Source organism: Hyperolius riggenbachi, chromosome 4 (assembly GCF_040937935.1).
Source record: "Hyperolius riggenbachi isolate aHypRig1 chromosome 4, aHypRig1.pri, whole genome shotgun sequence".
In the NCBI taxonomy this organism is placed as follows: domain Eukaryota; kingdom Metazoa; phylum Chordata; class Amphibia; order Anura; family Hyperoliidae; genus Hyperolius; species Hyperolius riggenbachi.
The window spans coordinates 378393405-378410238 of NC_090649.1; the positions used below are offsets into that span (position 1 = coordinate 378393405).

The 16834-nt window shown below is 40.8% G+C and overlaps 1 protein-coding gene across 1 annotated transcript in view; it reads left to right on the top strand.

Moving 5' to 3' along the window:
* Positions 1–16834, top strand: part of UTRN (utrophin) — an 863547-nt gene that overhangs the window by 16379 nt on the left and 830334 nt on the right. The window contains exon 2 of the mRNA XM_068232090.1: positions 1341–1550. Within this exon, the coding sequence (XP_068088191.1) occupies positions 1469–1550 (82 nt within the window). The 5' untranslated portion in view covers positions 1341–1468. The remainder of the gene's footprint in view (positions 1–1340; positions 1551–16834) is intronic.

Sequence of the window (16834 nt, forward strand, 5' to 3'; positions counted from 1 at the left end):
ATGTTAGGGAGTCTAGTCCAAGGTCTCCTTACTGAATAGGTGCTGACTTAGGCTCTGTTCCCACTTGAGCGGAGGGATGGACATTTTATGAATTTTCTCCACGCCACAGTGAACGGCTCCTATTTGATAAATAAGAGCCGTTCACACTTGTCACGCTGTTTTTGATCCGCGGGATCTGATGCAGTAAGCAGACTGCACTTTTGTGCATTCCGTGATAATCCCGGACACATGGATGCGTTCCCCCATGTAGCATATGGAGGAGCGCATTTGCCCCGGGCTACAGCCGGACAACGGTGGACCATCGGCTCCCACTGGTCACACGTGGTGCGCAACAAATGGGAACAGAGCCTTACTGAACAGGAAAAGCCGAGATTTGAACCCAGGTCTCCTGTGTCAGGGGCAGAACCTCTGACACAGAGTAGTATTGCATGGCAAGGGTGTTGACAAGTTGCATTGAATGTTTTCAGTGCAATACAACATGTACCATGCACCTTACAGTTTACTAACATATGTTTGCATCACACCTGACCCGCATGCGTTGCCCACAGGCAGTTGTTTCTACATTGGAACTTGTTGGAAGGCACTGGAAAAGGCCCCATTGAAACATAATTGCTTTGCATTTCGATGTGATTAGTATTTCTCCAGCAATAAATGAAGTGTGAAAGAGCCCTTACTAACACACGTCACCATTAGACATGGGATGCAGTCTTTTTCCTCTGGCACAAGCACACCTCTCCAGTGACTATGTAAAACCTGGATAAAAAAACGAACTTGAACTAAATCTAGCATGTGTACCGGGGTCCCAATTAGGTATTTTATGTGAAAATAATTGTTAACGATCACTGCTAAATAGGGCTTTTGTCTATGGCAAATCATTAGCATTGTAAGCCATAATTTTGCCAATTATGGCCGGGCTATAGTTTTCCCAGAGTTTTTTAAATGCTATAAATTTCCATTGCGTGAAATAATGCAGGCATGAAATATATCTGTTATGCCCCATAGCAACCAGCCAACTGTTGCCATAACGATAGAAATGACAGATGAGCCAGATTGCTATGGGCAATGTACTCTCTTGTCTTATCTCCCGCTTTTATCAGTAACTTCAAGAGAATCATAACAGCTATTAAAGTGCTTTAAAAAAAAAAAAAAAAAAAACGTTCTGGCATCCCTTTAACAATACTTTTCCATTTTCGGTCCAAGAATAAGGCGATGAATCTGTCTGATGGATAACACATTCCTGATTTTGTGCTCTGCAGTAAACAAGCCATCCCACTGTATTTTGGTTTCTGCTCCTCATTACTTTCAGCATGAATGGTGACATGATATGTTTTCTTTTATAGGTTTTTATAGTCAACTCTGCAGTTCTGCTCAGAAGTGAATACTCGGGATTTATTTGATTTCTGAAGTGTGTTAAAGATTCATCTTAAAGGAATTATCTCAAATCAGTCATTAAAAATAATCTACAACAATGGCCAAGGTTGGGGCTCAACTTGAAAGATCTGAAGGAGAACAAAACAACGAATTTAGCGATATCATCAAATCCCGATCTGGTAAGTTGTAAATTTGCTGATATGTTTTGCATTTCTAATTAATCGGTGAAATACAGTGAGAGTTTTCTTATTTCTGCTCTCCCTGGTTATCACATGTGCTACAGGGTTGTTTACTTGTATCCACAAGTTTACATTTTGTGACTTTATATTTATCCATGTTGTGTACATATTTGTGTTAAGTGTGCCCACTTTAGGCTAAACTTCTGTCTGCATAGATCCTTTTTCCTTGGAAGTGCTTTAGAATTCCCTCCCCTTGTCTTTTTTTTAACCCAACTCTATTGAAAAGTAAATTCTGCAAACTGACAGGACATGTCACAGTCACAAGAGATAAGGCACTCAGAGGTAAATTTAGAAGGGTGTTCATCTGACTTGTTACACTGAGCGGTAAATTTATTCAGTAATCAGACTGCAGAGGACATGATATAGGTGCAGTGGTTTTTGATCAGCAATTACAGGATTACTTTTGAACGATTCCCAATAATGGTGAATCCTGGCCTGGCCCTTCTGAGTATCTATTTCTGTGAGCTCAGCCTGGAGACAGACAGAGGAATGATTCCTCATTGGGTATTTATAGTAACCCTTTGCACACTGCAGAACCAATGCACATGTGCTATCTTTATCTGTCAGGACAACTGTACTTAAAGACTTTAAGATTAAAGTGGATCCGAGATGAAAAACTAACTTGTCTATGTATCTTATCTTAGTTTAGATAGTCTACACAGCAAATCTAACTGCAAACAGCTTCAACAGTTTATGATTATTTATTCCTGTCTGCAGAGCAGAGGTGCTAAACTGACTGAACCTGATCACAAGTGTATTGCTCCTGTTCATATACATATTGGAGTATGCAAATAATCTCTTTTTGTGTTGAAAATTCAACATTTTCTTTTGTCTGCATCGGGGAGGTAAGTCCACCAACGGCCTCCCTGTTCTTAAACTTTTTACCTAATCTTACACTACTGGCGCCTCTGTAACCCTGCTTACAAATTGTGTCCACCCCTGGTGGAGGGGATTTGGCCCCTTTCTTCCTGTCTACAGAGAGCGACTTCTTAATCCTGAGTGGGGACAGGTCTAATCTCCCCACCTGCCTACATAGTGGTTACTTGGAAGGTAACCCTGTTTTGTGAGTATTATTCTTACATTTATACCTACATTCAATTTTCCAATACATACTGCACCATATCGGGCTCTCGTTGTCTCCCTCCCTTATTCAGGCTCTATTGGCAAGCTGGGCCCCTCCTTGTTTGTGGTCCCGATAGCCGTTGTTATGACTTTTGGGTGTTCCATATCCTCAGAAATTGTTAAGCCGGTTGACCTGGAACCAGTGGCGTAGCTAAGGAGCTATGGGCCCCAGTGTAAGTTTTACATTGTCCCCCCTCCCCAGCACTCTATACATAACAATTGATACGGCGCACCAACCCTGCCAAGGACAACCACAGTGTGAGAAGTGAATGAAGCGGATGGGGAATTGTTTGTTAGTGATTACTACTATTCAAAGCATCTATAGAAGTGATTATTACTAGCACAGGACCAAGAGAGAGCTAATACTGTGGTTGAGGGAGTGTCGCATGGGGCCCATCTGGCCCAAAGACCCCGATGCGGTCGCATCCTCTGCCCCTCCTATTATTACGCCACTGCCTGGAACAGTCCTCTCAATACAGCTTTTAACTGTATTTGCATTCTTGGAAATAAGGCTAGGTTTCTACTCGAGCTAAACTCCTTACTCCAACAGTCAGCAACAGACTGCTCTGATGGTCTATTTGTGGTCCGGTTGTAGTCCGGGCAGATGCGTTCCCACCAAAGGCAATATGGAAAATGCATCTGCTCTCTGGGAAATATTAGTGAATTCCACTTAACAAAATGGATCCAACTGAGTCGTTGCAGATTCACAAGTGTAACCAGATCCTATTTATAAAACAGAATCCATTCACGAATCTGTTCACTGTCAGTTTTTAAAATGTCCATTTTCCACTGTAGCGAGAACCAAGCCTTAATGTTTTTCTAGTCTTTAATTATCCCTTTTGAACCCTGTTTACATTTTATGTTAAGATAATTTGACTTTCTAACAGTGATTACCGTAGATAGTTATGGGTTATAGAAATAACTTTTACATGAAGCCAATTAGCTGGTGTGAAACTGTTGTGACTTTTAGTTGCTTCATACTCTGGGAAGCTGTAATTTATGATCTCCAGCATTTGGGAGTTTGTTAATTCTGAATTCTGCTGCAGCCAGCAAACATACAGCCGATCTCCAGTCACAAAGCTACAAATATCATCTGAGAGCTTACAAAGCTGAGTATCCAAATTGTATAGTGTAGAAGATGCTTCTTCAAGTAAAAGTCTTGTTTTAAAAAAACCTCTAGATAGGCGCATGTTAAATTGGGCACTGGGTGTTGCGAATAGCAGCATATTGACAATAAAATTTTTCCAATGCTCTACCTATTAGCTTGCCTAACACTAACAACCCGCCTCGGCCCTCAAAAACTCCTATCTACTAACCACACACTAAAAACAAACCCCTATCCAAAGGCCTAACCCCTAACTTCCTCTCCATGACTATTCCCTCTAGCACTAACCCTCCTAACTTGAATCCTGACCTGTAACCTTATCACAGTATCTGGAGCTTGGCTATATTGCCTAATTCCGATGTCCGTTGCTCAGCTTTCCAATAGCCCAGACACCCCTGCCACATGTTGACTTTGGAGCCAGAACCCAAATGAACATCGCTACCTAGGCATACAACTGATTTAAGTGTAAGGTGCTGTTTCAATCATTTGTTTTTGCCACTGTGTGAGCCAGTAGGAATTCTCTTTATTTCAGTACATACAGTGCTGGTGTTTTGTATCTCTATAACTTGACTGGAATAACAGACTACCCACCACCTCATTGTGAACCAGAGATTCTAGGAGAGTGTAAGGGGCTAAAAAGGACTAAAAAGCCCTGCTATGCAAAGCAGAGATGTATTGTAAATTGTTGCAGAAATAGAAAATGTTTCTGCTGGTTGGGGTTTTGCCTTAATATCTGACAGCTGTCTCAAGTGTATATGAAAAGCTTTTGACATGTGTATATTTTTTATATTGGCTTCCAATGATTTGTTTATTTCAGCCCTTGATGAAGAAGAAGTGTCTTGTGAAATATTTAGCTTTTCTAATGGGCTTTGCTGGGCCGGCGGAGTATTTTGTCTCTGAGCAGCGTTTTTTACAACTATGTGTTAACTATGTGTTGGATTGGTCTGTGGAAATGTCTGGCTATTTAACACAAATGTAAACCATTCCACACTTGTTGCGCATGTGTGATTTCCTCCGAAAAATCTGTCTTATTCGCTGTCTGGAAATTACACAAGATGGAAATATATCTATTTAAATACTTTTCATACAAGCACATTATTTATTACTTTTGTCACATGTCTACAAGCATTCACATATAATCAGGTTATGTTTCTGTTTTTAGTTTTGATTGTTACATTCCCGGAGCATTATTGCACTAATAATTGCAATAGAAAATTTCTTTGGATAGAAGAGTTTCAAACAGGATTCTAACACAACACCAGAAAGTAAAAAACAAACAAACATTATTTTAGATTTTAGATACTTTGTAAAAGGGTTATACATTATTTTAGGTATTTCTAACTGTTTGTGTACCCATTTTGGGCCAAATTGTTTATTAAGATTTAACATTTATTGAACAATCTCAAACTACTTGACATAACTATAGCAGTTTAATATTTCCCTGCTCCAGTGCTACTTCGGGTCTCCTCTCCTCTGATCTTCCTGACATCCACACACTCTGTGCTGTTTACTTCTGGCTCCTGAGGTATGTTCTTCCTACGATATGTCATGTGATAGGGGGCAGGAAGTATGAAAGCACAGAGCATGCGAATGCCAGGAAGAAAGTATGGAAGCACTGAGCATGCGACTGCCAGGAAGAAAGTATGGAAGCACTGAGCATGCGACTGCCAGGAAGAAAGTATGGAAGCACAGAGCATGTGACGGTCGGGAAGAAAGTATGGAAACACAGAGCATGCGACGGTCAGAAAGAAGGTATGGAAGCACAGAGCATGCGACTGCTAGGAAGAAAGTATGGAAGCACAGAGCATGCAACGGGCAGGAAGAAGGTATGGAAGCACAGAGCATGCAACGGGCAGGAAGAAGGTATGGAAGCAAAGAGCATGCGACTGCCAGGAAGAACAGAAGACATAACGCCTAGCAGGAGGAGGCAACACAGTACACTGCTCCGCTACTCTTCTATGTGGGGAGATGCTGTGTGTGTGTGTGTGTGTGTGTGTTATTTACCAGTAACAGGAGGAGGGGGCTTGGATCCAAGGAGGGTGCCTCATGCTAATTTCTTTTAGGGTTGTCCCGTGAGTTATTCCTGCACCCTGGCTCAAACTGACAATGTTTCAGTTAGAAACACTGTCAGCAGTGTGCATCTTTAGACTGGATGACAGTGTGCTGTCTTTTGCTGCTTACAATGATTGATAAAATAGGCTGAAATTGTTACAAATGCTTGGAAAGCAGCGGTGGACTTACCTCTTAACCACTTCAGGATTCGGCGTACGCTTAACTACGCCCCTGAATCCTGAAGTGGATTGCATGGAAACGGCCGCTCGCATGAGCGGCCGTTCCATGTCCGTTCACGGAGGGTGTCTCCGTGAACACCCTGCGAGCCTCCGATCGTGGCTCGCAGGGTAAATGTAAACACACGGGGAAGATCTTCCCCGGTGTTTACATGTATACGGCGCTGCTGCGCAGCAGCGCCGTGGCGGAGATCGGCGATCCCCGGCCTCTGATTGGCCGGGGACCGCCGGCACCTGATAGGCTGAAGCCTATCCTATCCGGCGCAGGACGGAATTCCGTCCTGCGCCGCTCACAGGGGGAGGTAGAGGGAGGGAAGGGGAAGGCGGCCAGGAAGCGCTGCGGAGGGGGGCTTTGAAGAGAGCCCCCACCGCAAGCGCAAGCAGCCGGCGGCGATCAGACCCCCCCAGCAGGACATCCCCCTAGTGGGGAAAAAAGGGGGGGAAGTCTGATCGGCCTGGCTGCTAGGTGATCGGTGCTGCGGGCTGGAGAGCCCACGCAGCACCGATCAGCAAAACCACCCGGTATCCGGAAGTGGTTAAAGTAGACACAAAAACTGTCTATTTCAAAAGGCATACATTTATTGATATACTCCATAAAGTGTTGCAACGTGGCCCACAGGTATAACCCTGCCTCCTTAGGCAATAAAAAAGGAGCATATAACAGTGAATGGTCAGGGATGCACCAGGTGCCTCTGGCATAACAGAGGTGCCTGGTGCATCCCTGACCATTCACTGTTATATGCTCCTTTTTTATTGCCTAAGGAGGCAGGGTTATACCTGTGGGCCACGTTGCAACACTTTATGGAGTATATTAATAAATGTATGCCTTTTGAAATTGACAGTTTTGTGTCTGCTTTTATGAGGTAAGTCCACCGCTGCTTTCCAAGCATTTGTAACTATTTTAGCCTGTTTTATCCTTTTTGCACCTCTGTTTACAACCTAGAATATTTGTGTCCATCCCTGGTAGAGGAGTACACCCCCTTTCTTTCCTACTACAGAGAGCGACATCTTAATCCTGAGTGGTGACAGGTCCAATCTCCTCACCTGCTGATATAGTGGTTATAGTGAGTATCCTTTTCATAGTCTTGAATAATCATTTATTACCAGTACATACTACACTATACTGGGCTCTCAGTGTTCCCTCTTTTGTATGCTTACAATGATGGACATTGAAAGCTCTCGAGGGCCTTGTGATTGACACCTGTGCCCTAGTGGCTCAAAATATGATCTGACAAGGAACCATCAGGAAACCATGTCAAACGCTTTTCTGCTCAGTTGCAGAAAAGCGTTTGGCTATGGCAAAACAAAACACTATCAGCTGGCTGTGTGAATTGGCCCTAAAATTGCTGTTTTACTTAAATATAAGGTATGCTAGCTCTTTGTCTTATATAATAATGTTAACATTTGCATAGCACTTTTCTCCTGTCGGACACAAAGCGCTTGCAAACCTGCTAAACCTATTTTCCTTTCTCATTGATCAGCAAACCTCCCCTAAATGGTTTAAACAGACCACTGTGTACAAGACAGCTGCTTGTTAATTGTATTTATCTAGCTCTGCGGGGCAACTTGTAATTCTAATGTTCTCAGTGGTGTTTCTCAGGATGCTTTGGAAACAGCTGTTTGAAGATAACTAATATAAGTTCTATATTAGGTTCGAAGTCATCAATGTAGCTCCTTGCCCCTCTCGAATTTAAATTCGATTACCAAAGAAATTCTCTACTGATTCGTCCACACTTGGTCTAAAGCCTCATACACACGCTCAACAGCGGTCTTTTATGCAGCACAATTATCAAACTGCTTTTGTTGTGAAACAAGTTGAAACAACCAAAAAAAGTTGTTTGCTATTGTTCAAACAACGGACACGAATGATAAGACATCAATCCAACTGTTGGATTGACATCTTATCAGTCTTATCAGTTGTTTGAACAATAAACAACTTTTTTTTGGTTGTTTCAACTTGTTTCACAACAAAAGTTGTTTGATAATTGTGCTGCATAAACATTTGGATTGACTTCTTATCAGTCTTATCAGCTGTTTGAACAATATCAAAAGATTTTTTTTTAGTTGTTTCAACTTGTTTCACACCAAAAATTATTGATCAACAATCATGCTGCATGAAAGACCGCTGTTGAGTGTGTGTATGGGGCTTAAGGCGTGTATGTACTCATGAACCCCGTTGAACACAACTAAATGTTTATTTTGCACAAACCACTTGAAATTATATTTTAATTCTAAGCTACGGTTACATTTCAAAACTGTTATACTTTTGCAACATTACTTTAGAGATATTTGCATAATAACTGAAATATTATTACAATTACACAAAAAAATATTTTTATGATGACTTAAAATGCGTTGAGCAGTATTTCTGTGTTGTTGTGTAACCACATTTTATGATTCAATTTCTCATTCACATGCTGTTTGCCAACTCGCTTAAACTATTTTGTTCTGACAGCAAAGGCCAAGAATGGCCACCTGTGATTTCTCTCCCTCCCACTTGTCTTATTATCTTGATAGAATCCAGTCTGCTAATAATTCTATTAGCAAGACTTTTCTCTACAAAGTTTGACTCCATGCCACGGATTCTCCTGGTTGTCATTTAAAATATACTTCAAGGAAGGCAATGGAATATTCCCTTGTCTCCACTGATAACACTGGCAGGGATCCCCACATCTTCTGTCTTTGTAACTGCCTCACTTTGTGTGTAATGGAAACAAGTTGCAGGAAGGAATTGCCTATTGCACATATTTCCACAAAAACGGGACAGCATAAAATCGGGAAGAAGTCTTCCTCATTAGAGCTGTCTAAATTGCTCACCTTTGAAGCTTGCCATCCACTTCCATTTCCACGCAATGTTCCAAATAATGCCTTTCCTTTACCTCACACAGCACATCAAATTTTAATAGATTTCAGCAGGGAATCTACTGAAAATCGATCGAACCACATCATTGCACCACTTAATTCAATGTAACGATATGGCCTATTGATTGTCCGCCACTCCTGCCCTGCCCCCAATCGACCTAGATTTTCCATCCTGTCCGATCGATGCTTTCTATTGATTTTTGGTAAAAATCAATTTAGTCGGTCATCATTTAGGCTAATTGCACACATGGTGCGGTTCAATCCTGCCACAGGACAATCGCACCATTTTGTTTTTTTTAATACCCTACGGCGGAGTGATTTGCGTAGCTATGCCCTACGTCGCACCATGGGCACTGGCCTTTCTCATTGAGATTAATGGCCACTGCAACAAGCTGTGAATTTGAAGGAAAGGTGCATCTCCCCCCTCCATAGAACCGAACAGGCTAGGCGCCGTGACCAGCATGTCTGAACAACAATCAATCCAAAACTGCTGTTTAAAATTATAACATCAAATGACAGAATTCTCAGATGTGCATGTAGCTGAAGACCTTTCAGTGGGGTATATTCACTAAACTGTGATAATCAAAATAGCACAATTAGTAAAGCATAATGCAATACAGTAATAGGACATACACATGTTGATACAGTTTTATTAACATAATAATGAAGTGTGTAATGCAAATATAAATTGTGCATAATTGTGCTGACACACCTGAGGTAATTCCCGTTTGCGCCTTATTTATATTCATAATGTTTTATTGCACATTCGTTATGAACGGTAAGTACTAGTAGTTATGTATGGTAGTGCTTTACGCATGTAAATACCGTGCCTGACTTGTCTACCACTTCTGAGTTACACTTTACTGCAGTTTTGTGAATATACCCCAATACCTGAGGTGCAACCTGAAACTTCCTTTGAAGATTGCAACCCTACAAGTAAAAACAGTAGCAAGAACTCGGTGGTTCACTTTTAGAAAAATCACAGATTTTGTGGTCAGATAGGTTCTGTGACAATGCATGTACATATAGTATCCAGTAGTGGAGACTGCCTGCTCAGTTACCCTTCAAATATAGCTTCACTGCTGCTTATACTGATGATGCAGCCAGCCTGTTAGCACATTGTGGACCTCTACAGGTGTCTGGACTGTAATTTCAAACTGTCAGCCATGTCTTCCTGGATGTCGTCTCAAAGGTGCCCAAAACATAACGGGAATAGCATTGAGCATTTTACTTTTCCCCTCTTACTTCTCTCCTATATGCCGCCTCTCTCTACCTGTAAATTGTATCATCATTCAACCTACGGTACTTTGCAATCTGCTTACCTTGAAGTTACTATTGCCGGTTTTTCTTTCATTCCTCATATTCAGCAGTTGTACAAGTCCTGGCACTTCCTTCTGTACTATATCACCAGAATACCTTATCCTCCCCTCAGGTCTCCCTAACATTTTGGTGGCCACACTGCACTGTCACTCTGGGTGGCCATTGGCGATCCGGCTTCATGTGAACCGAGCCTTAAGTCAAGTCAGTGGCACCATACTCTCAGAAAAAAGCCAGCAGTACCACCTGTCAGAACAAGCTCTACAGAGAACTTAAGGCCCCATTCACACTGTAGATTGCAAAACGCTAGCGATTATTGCTACTGTTTTGCCGCAACAAACTGTACATTTTTGCAATTTTGAGCAATCGCGATTTCAGTTTTATACACATTGCAATCACAATCGCTCGAAAATCGCAAAAAAATGCATGTAGCACATTTGTGTTTACTGTGAATCGTCAGAGATCGCGGCAGTGAAATCACTGCCGTAGTTTACATCTGTGCTTTAAATAACATTAGCGATTGCAGGCGATTAGCGGTAAACGGCCATTAATCACCCCAGTGTGATGTTCAGGCCCTAACAGTTATTGATAAAGGCACCCATAGAACAGTGTAGAATCGAAATGCAAGTAAATACACACTGTGGTGCAGGATATCTGCCTTCCTAGGTACATGCCATATTAACCAGCAGATACAGCAGGCATCAGCCATCCTGCCAAGGGTTATGCAATGATCCTAGACAGATGGCTTTATAGTATAATATTTTTCACGTAGGTCTTCAGAAGGTTGTTGAACCTTACTTGTGTCATTGCCAGTGTGCAGTTCTCTGATAACTGCCATGACAGATCAGGTTATCATCTTTATCTCTTGCTGGATCTCCAAGTTATTTTTATGGCTCCAGTGACAGTATATTGTGAGAATGTACAATATTGCAGAGCTTCACTGTCTAATTATTGTGTACAAGCAGAGCTAACATCAGTCAGGCTGGGCTATAAACTTAATGATTTTAATCTCATCTGTGTTGAAGAAATGTTAACAAGCTATTTGCCTGATAATGTAACTTTATTTGGCCTTTACTTTTAATGAAAGCCTAATCCTAAGATTTCTTTTAAAGGACAACTAAATTGTAAAATTAAAAAATACATATATATGAAATGCATTTTAAATTACTTTCTCCTAGGTTGTGGTCACTTAAGGCTAGTAAGCCACCATGCAATTTTTACTTCAGATCATATTTAAGTGAGTGATCAGATCGATATTCAGATCTGACATTGATTGTATATGTGAGTTTCCTAACATACACACATATGACATTTTTTCAATTTCTGATTAGATTTCTTATAATTTTTTTCTGATTGGATAGCGATCGAAAATGGATCAAAAGGCCGTATACACACACAGAATGATAACCAGTATTTTGATTGATAATTTCTAGCATGTCTGATCTGCTTCAGATCAAGAAAAGTATCAATTTTGTGCTTGGGATTGATGGCAGTCAGTAGGCTGTGTATATATATATATATATATATATATATATATATATATATATATATATATTTGTTTTTGCCTAGTCTGATCTTTTTCCCGATCAGACATAAGGTGGCCACTAATGATACAATTTGCTGAATGATCCTGTATGAGCGATTCTTTTTATGAACCATCGGAAATGCTCGTTTGGGACCATTAATGAACAAAATCTCCTAACCAATCTGATCAGAATGGTTGGGAGAGTTTTGTCCATTTGCGGTCCCAAATGATCATTTCCGATCGTTCGTGTGAAAAATCGTTCATAAAAAAATCATTCAGCAAATTGTACCGTTAGTGGCCACTTATAGAATCTAAAGTAAAATTACATGGTATGTGCCAGCCTTTACAGTAGCTATTGAAAATTTGACAGGTTTTGGACTAGTCAATCTCCTGATAGGGGATTTTCAGGGTTTTGTTTATTTATAAAAGCCTTTACTGAACAGCAGTTACTCAGTCCTACACCCAAAATAATGTGCAAATGAGACGGGAGGCTGGCCAACATCTTTATATAGACTTTTCCATGCAATGCCTTTGAAAAGCATAAAGGTAATTCTGATAATCGCCCCCCCCCCCCCCCCCTGAGGAAATGGACTAGTCCAAAATCTGTCAGCTTTTTACTACCTATTGTAAGTGCCAGAAACTTAGGAAAAAAGTAATGTACAGTATAGTGCATATTACTCCTTACCCTCACCTCTGTGCCTGCCTGCCGGGTTCTGTATGTACTTATGGTATGAAAATGATGTACAGTGTTAAAATATGGAAATAAAGGTTAAGAGGTTATAGTGACATCACGAGGTGAGAAGGAGGACATCGGTTTTGGCCAGTGGTCGACCAAATTGATCCACCAGGCTGATTGCTTAGCAATAAGTCGGGGGGAGATCGGGGTCAGCTGTACACACACTAGATTCAGAAGCAGTCAATATCAGCCGTGTCAGCTACCGTAAATTGCTTCGGGCTACAAGCATTAGAGGCGGAGGATCAGCAGGACAGCCAGGCAATTTGCATTGTTTAAAAGGAAATAGATATGTTAGCCCCCATGTTTTTCTCAGGTGTATTTTAAAGCAACCCCATTCTCACTAAACTACTTTAGAATAAAAAGAATGAAGATAAAGGGGCTTTGTAGATTAAGCAGACACTTCATTAGTGACTTCTCAAATTCAAGGTGAATACTACACTTGCAGTAGCTTTACTAGGTGGGAAGATTGTCCACCACAGTTATCCAAAGCAAAGGCTGGAGGCTGACAGGCTGAATATTTTTGTCACCTTGTGCTTATACAGCAGGAATGTGAATAATCATAAGGCTGTACATAGTTACAAATGTATTTCAAGAAGATCAACTTGCATGTAATAAATTAACAGTTTGCATAGACAGTATGTATTTTCTTAGCTGTCCAGACTCCCACTTTAAATGCAGACCAAACCTAGTATTTCTTATTCGGCTTTCTCTTTTGCTCTATGACATAACCGCAGGTCTATATTTAAACCACACTTGCATAAAAATTTGCTTAGTATTTGCTAACTTTGGAAAGTAGTCAAGAACAGCTTTTCCTTAACACATACCTTGCTCAGTAAAATAAGACTGCTCACTGCAGATATATATACCTAATATCTCTTCAGTGCCATTTCCCAGGCTAGCCATATACGTATCGTTTTTTTGTTGTTGTTGTTTTTGTTCAATTACTGACTAATTTAGTTGTTTTGATTGAATCTGTCAGACATCTATTTCAGGTAGCCATACAGTCGCAGATTCAATCTCTCCCGCTATTTATTGCTGCAATTTCCATAGCCGGTAGCCACAGCGCCCACTATTTTATCGGGGTGCCTCCATTTCTACCTATTGCCACTAATCAAGGCTTTTATCTTTACCGTGAATGGCGATGCCCTTTTTTCCATGGTGCCTTGGGTGCTTTTTTTTTGGTTTTGCTAACAGTGCTCTGAAGAAAATAGTTGCCCCTTCCACTTTTATTTATGTTTGTACTTGTTATCGTTTCTGATCTCCAGACAGAATATGACCTGAGTAAATACAGTGTACAGTTTATGAATTACTGGAGAAAATAGTTCACTAGCGCACATAGTCCTGGTCAGTGTGAACCAGGCCTAATGCTGGGAGCACACAATACATTTTTTGCGGTTGATTCTCCACACGATCGATTTACCATTCGATCCTCTGCTCAATTCTCTATCTTCCAGTCGTTTTTCTTATCTGTTTTCCATTCACTTCTATGAGGAATCGAGCGTTAAAATGATCGAGTGGAATATCGGACATGACAGAATTTATCAATCGAATGCATCTATCGTGCGGGAAAACAAAACGTGTGTTTCCAGCATAGCAGTTAGCGTAGCTCTGCATTTTGCAAATCTAAATGATTTCAGTTATTCATTTCCTTATTGATCATGTTTGGTGTACAAGCATGTTGGAGAAGCCTAAACTGGGATTCTGTGTGAGAATTCTTTCTCCGGATCCTTTTTACCAGTCCTATGTTTAATTTTATAAGTAAATAGAGATTTTATATAACTTCCTCTATTTCTGACTCTAGTTTGCTGGTTTCACATTTTTATGCTTTAGAAAGGACAGAGAGACAGATTGATCACTATGGGCAATGCACATGTTCAGTTTATTTATGGTTCACATGTTGCAGTTGACTTCCTCATGGGGATTCAGAACTGTTCCCTACCAGCATTCCCTTAACAAGCTCTTGTTACATGTGAATATAAGCTTCAATGTGTATTTATAAGTGATTGCAACAGTGTCCTGGATGTAGGTGAGCAGATAGTACGGAATTTTTTTGCCATTTGTTATGGTTTATCTGTAGTTTTATAATAGGGACTTTCTGAGCAGTAAAATACATAAAATCTTTGTTTGTGGAGGGAAGTGTAACCCCAAAGGGAGATCACTACATCCACTTTTTGCAGCAAAAAATTGAGGAGGATCCATTCAAAACTGGTAAACTTTATTAACATACACCCAAAACGTTTCCAAAGCAGCCAAATATGCTCTATTATTCTATTATTATATTCTGGACGTTTTGGACCTCAACGGGTTCTTTATCAAGCTTTTAAACATAGAGTACACTGAAAATGGAACAGACAAGGACTTAATAAAACCACAAAAATGTTTTTTGAAAAATTAAGAACTTCTATGTGAAGTAAGGTCATAGGGGGCATATGCACGAAAGTCAGGTAAAGTTGCAGGGGAGTGCATGGCAATTTTAATCAGTTAATGTTAAATATGCTGAGTATCTAGTGATCTATGTAATGCAAGTGTTTCTAGGGTAACACACGCTAGATGCTCAGTGTAATTAACAGTAACATTGCCATGCGCTCCCTGCACACTTCTATTTTTCCAGACTTTTGGGCAAATGCCCCATGGTTGGTTGTGCTCTAAGTTGGTTTGACTTCGTCACAATGCGCACATTGTTGATAAAGCAGCTAATGATGTTTCATCGAGAATGCCCACATTGTGAAAGTGCTGCACTGCTGTAAGTTTTCTTTCCTGCATGCAGAAAGGACATTAGATGTGACCGAACCCATTGAATTACTTGAGCTATTGGTTCAATGTGAATTCATATGCAGGGAAAACGCATGCAATGGATGTGCATGTGAACCCTGCCAGAGAGCCTTCTTCATGTTGTTTTCAGGGAAAGTGAAGGCACTGACACAGGTGAACATGGTTGTGGTCAGACCTCTGGGAAAGCAGTGGTCACCTTTGCATCTGATCAGGAAGTGACAGGGTGGTCCTGAGGTGATGACAGCGGGTGATGTGTTTGCGTAGACAGGTTGGGCTTCTGGGGGTTACAAGTCAGTCCTGAGGAAGTGACCACCAGCAAAAGTGCTGAGATGTAACAAGCATAATATTTACTGTCTGCCAGTAATGCAAATATTTATACAGTAAATGAAAGTAGCATTTGTAAAGAGAGTCACTGACAGGAAGAAAATGCTCACACTTACTAATGGGGTGAAACTGTATGCTGCCCTGTGAATTGTAAATACAGCAAGAATAACGTGCATCTGGTAGAGAAGGCACCAGAATGCTCTTACTTCTATGGCAAATTTTCAAATCTAAATAAACATGATCTACTTGCGGGTTGAAGCACTGGTAGACATAATACAACAGTCTACAAGAAAAATAGAGTGAGTGATTATAAGCCTATCTGATGCCCGTTAGGGCTATGTTACTTCTAATTGGATTACCTAAAGGTAGCCATACATCTAGCAATTTGGCTGTACGATCGACTATTCAATTTGATCATTTTATAGAATCGAGGGAGAATCAAGTGTGTAAAAGAATTCCCAACTGATGAAAAGTGGCTGATTTCATGTCGAATCGACCAGCTTAGTCGATCAAGCATGATGCACGATATCGGTCCATCACACAAGAATCTGCTACTGTTCGCATGTCAATCAATCGACTCTGAATCGGTTTTTGCATTCAGAGCATGGAGACACAACATCGGTCAGATCGAAAGTGAAGGTCAATCACATAAGATATTGTTTATAGTGTGTAAGTCTCCAGTCGATCTACTTTCAGTCAACCATACTGAAGTCGATTCCTTAATAAAGTTGATCGCTTTGTCGATTGAATCAGGATCACTAGATGTATGGCTACCTTAAAGGGCAACTGAAGTGAGAGGGATATGGAGGCTGCCATATTTATTTCCTTTTAAAGGGAACCTAGACTAAGAAGGATATGGATTTTTCCTTTTAAAAGAATACCAGTTACCTGACTCTTTTGCTGTTCCTGTGTCTCTAATACTTTTAGCCACAGCCCCTGAACAAGCATGCAGACCAGGTGCTCTGACTGAAGTCAGACTGGATTAGCTACATGCTTGTTTTAGGTGTGTAATTCAGCCACTGCTATAGCCAAATAGATCAGTAGGACTGCCAGGCAACTGGTATTGTTTAAAAGGAAATAACCATATCCCTCTCACTTTAAGTTCCCTTTAAACAATACCAGTTGCCTGGCAGCCCTACTGATCTTTTTGGCTTTAGCAGTGTCTGAATAACG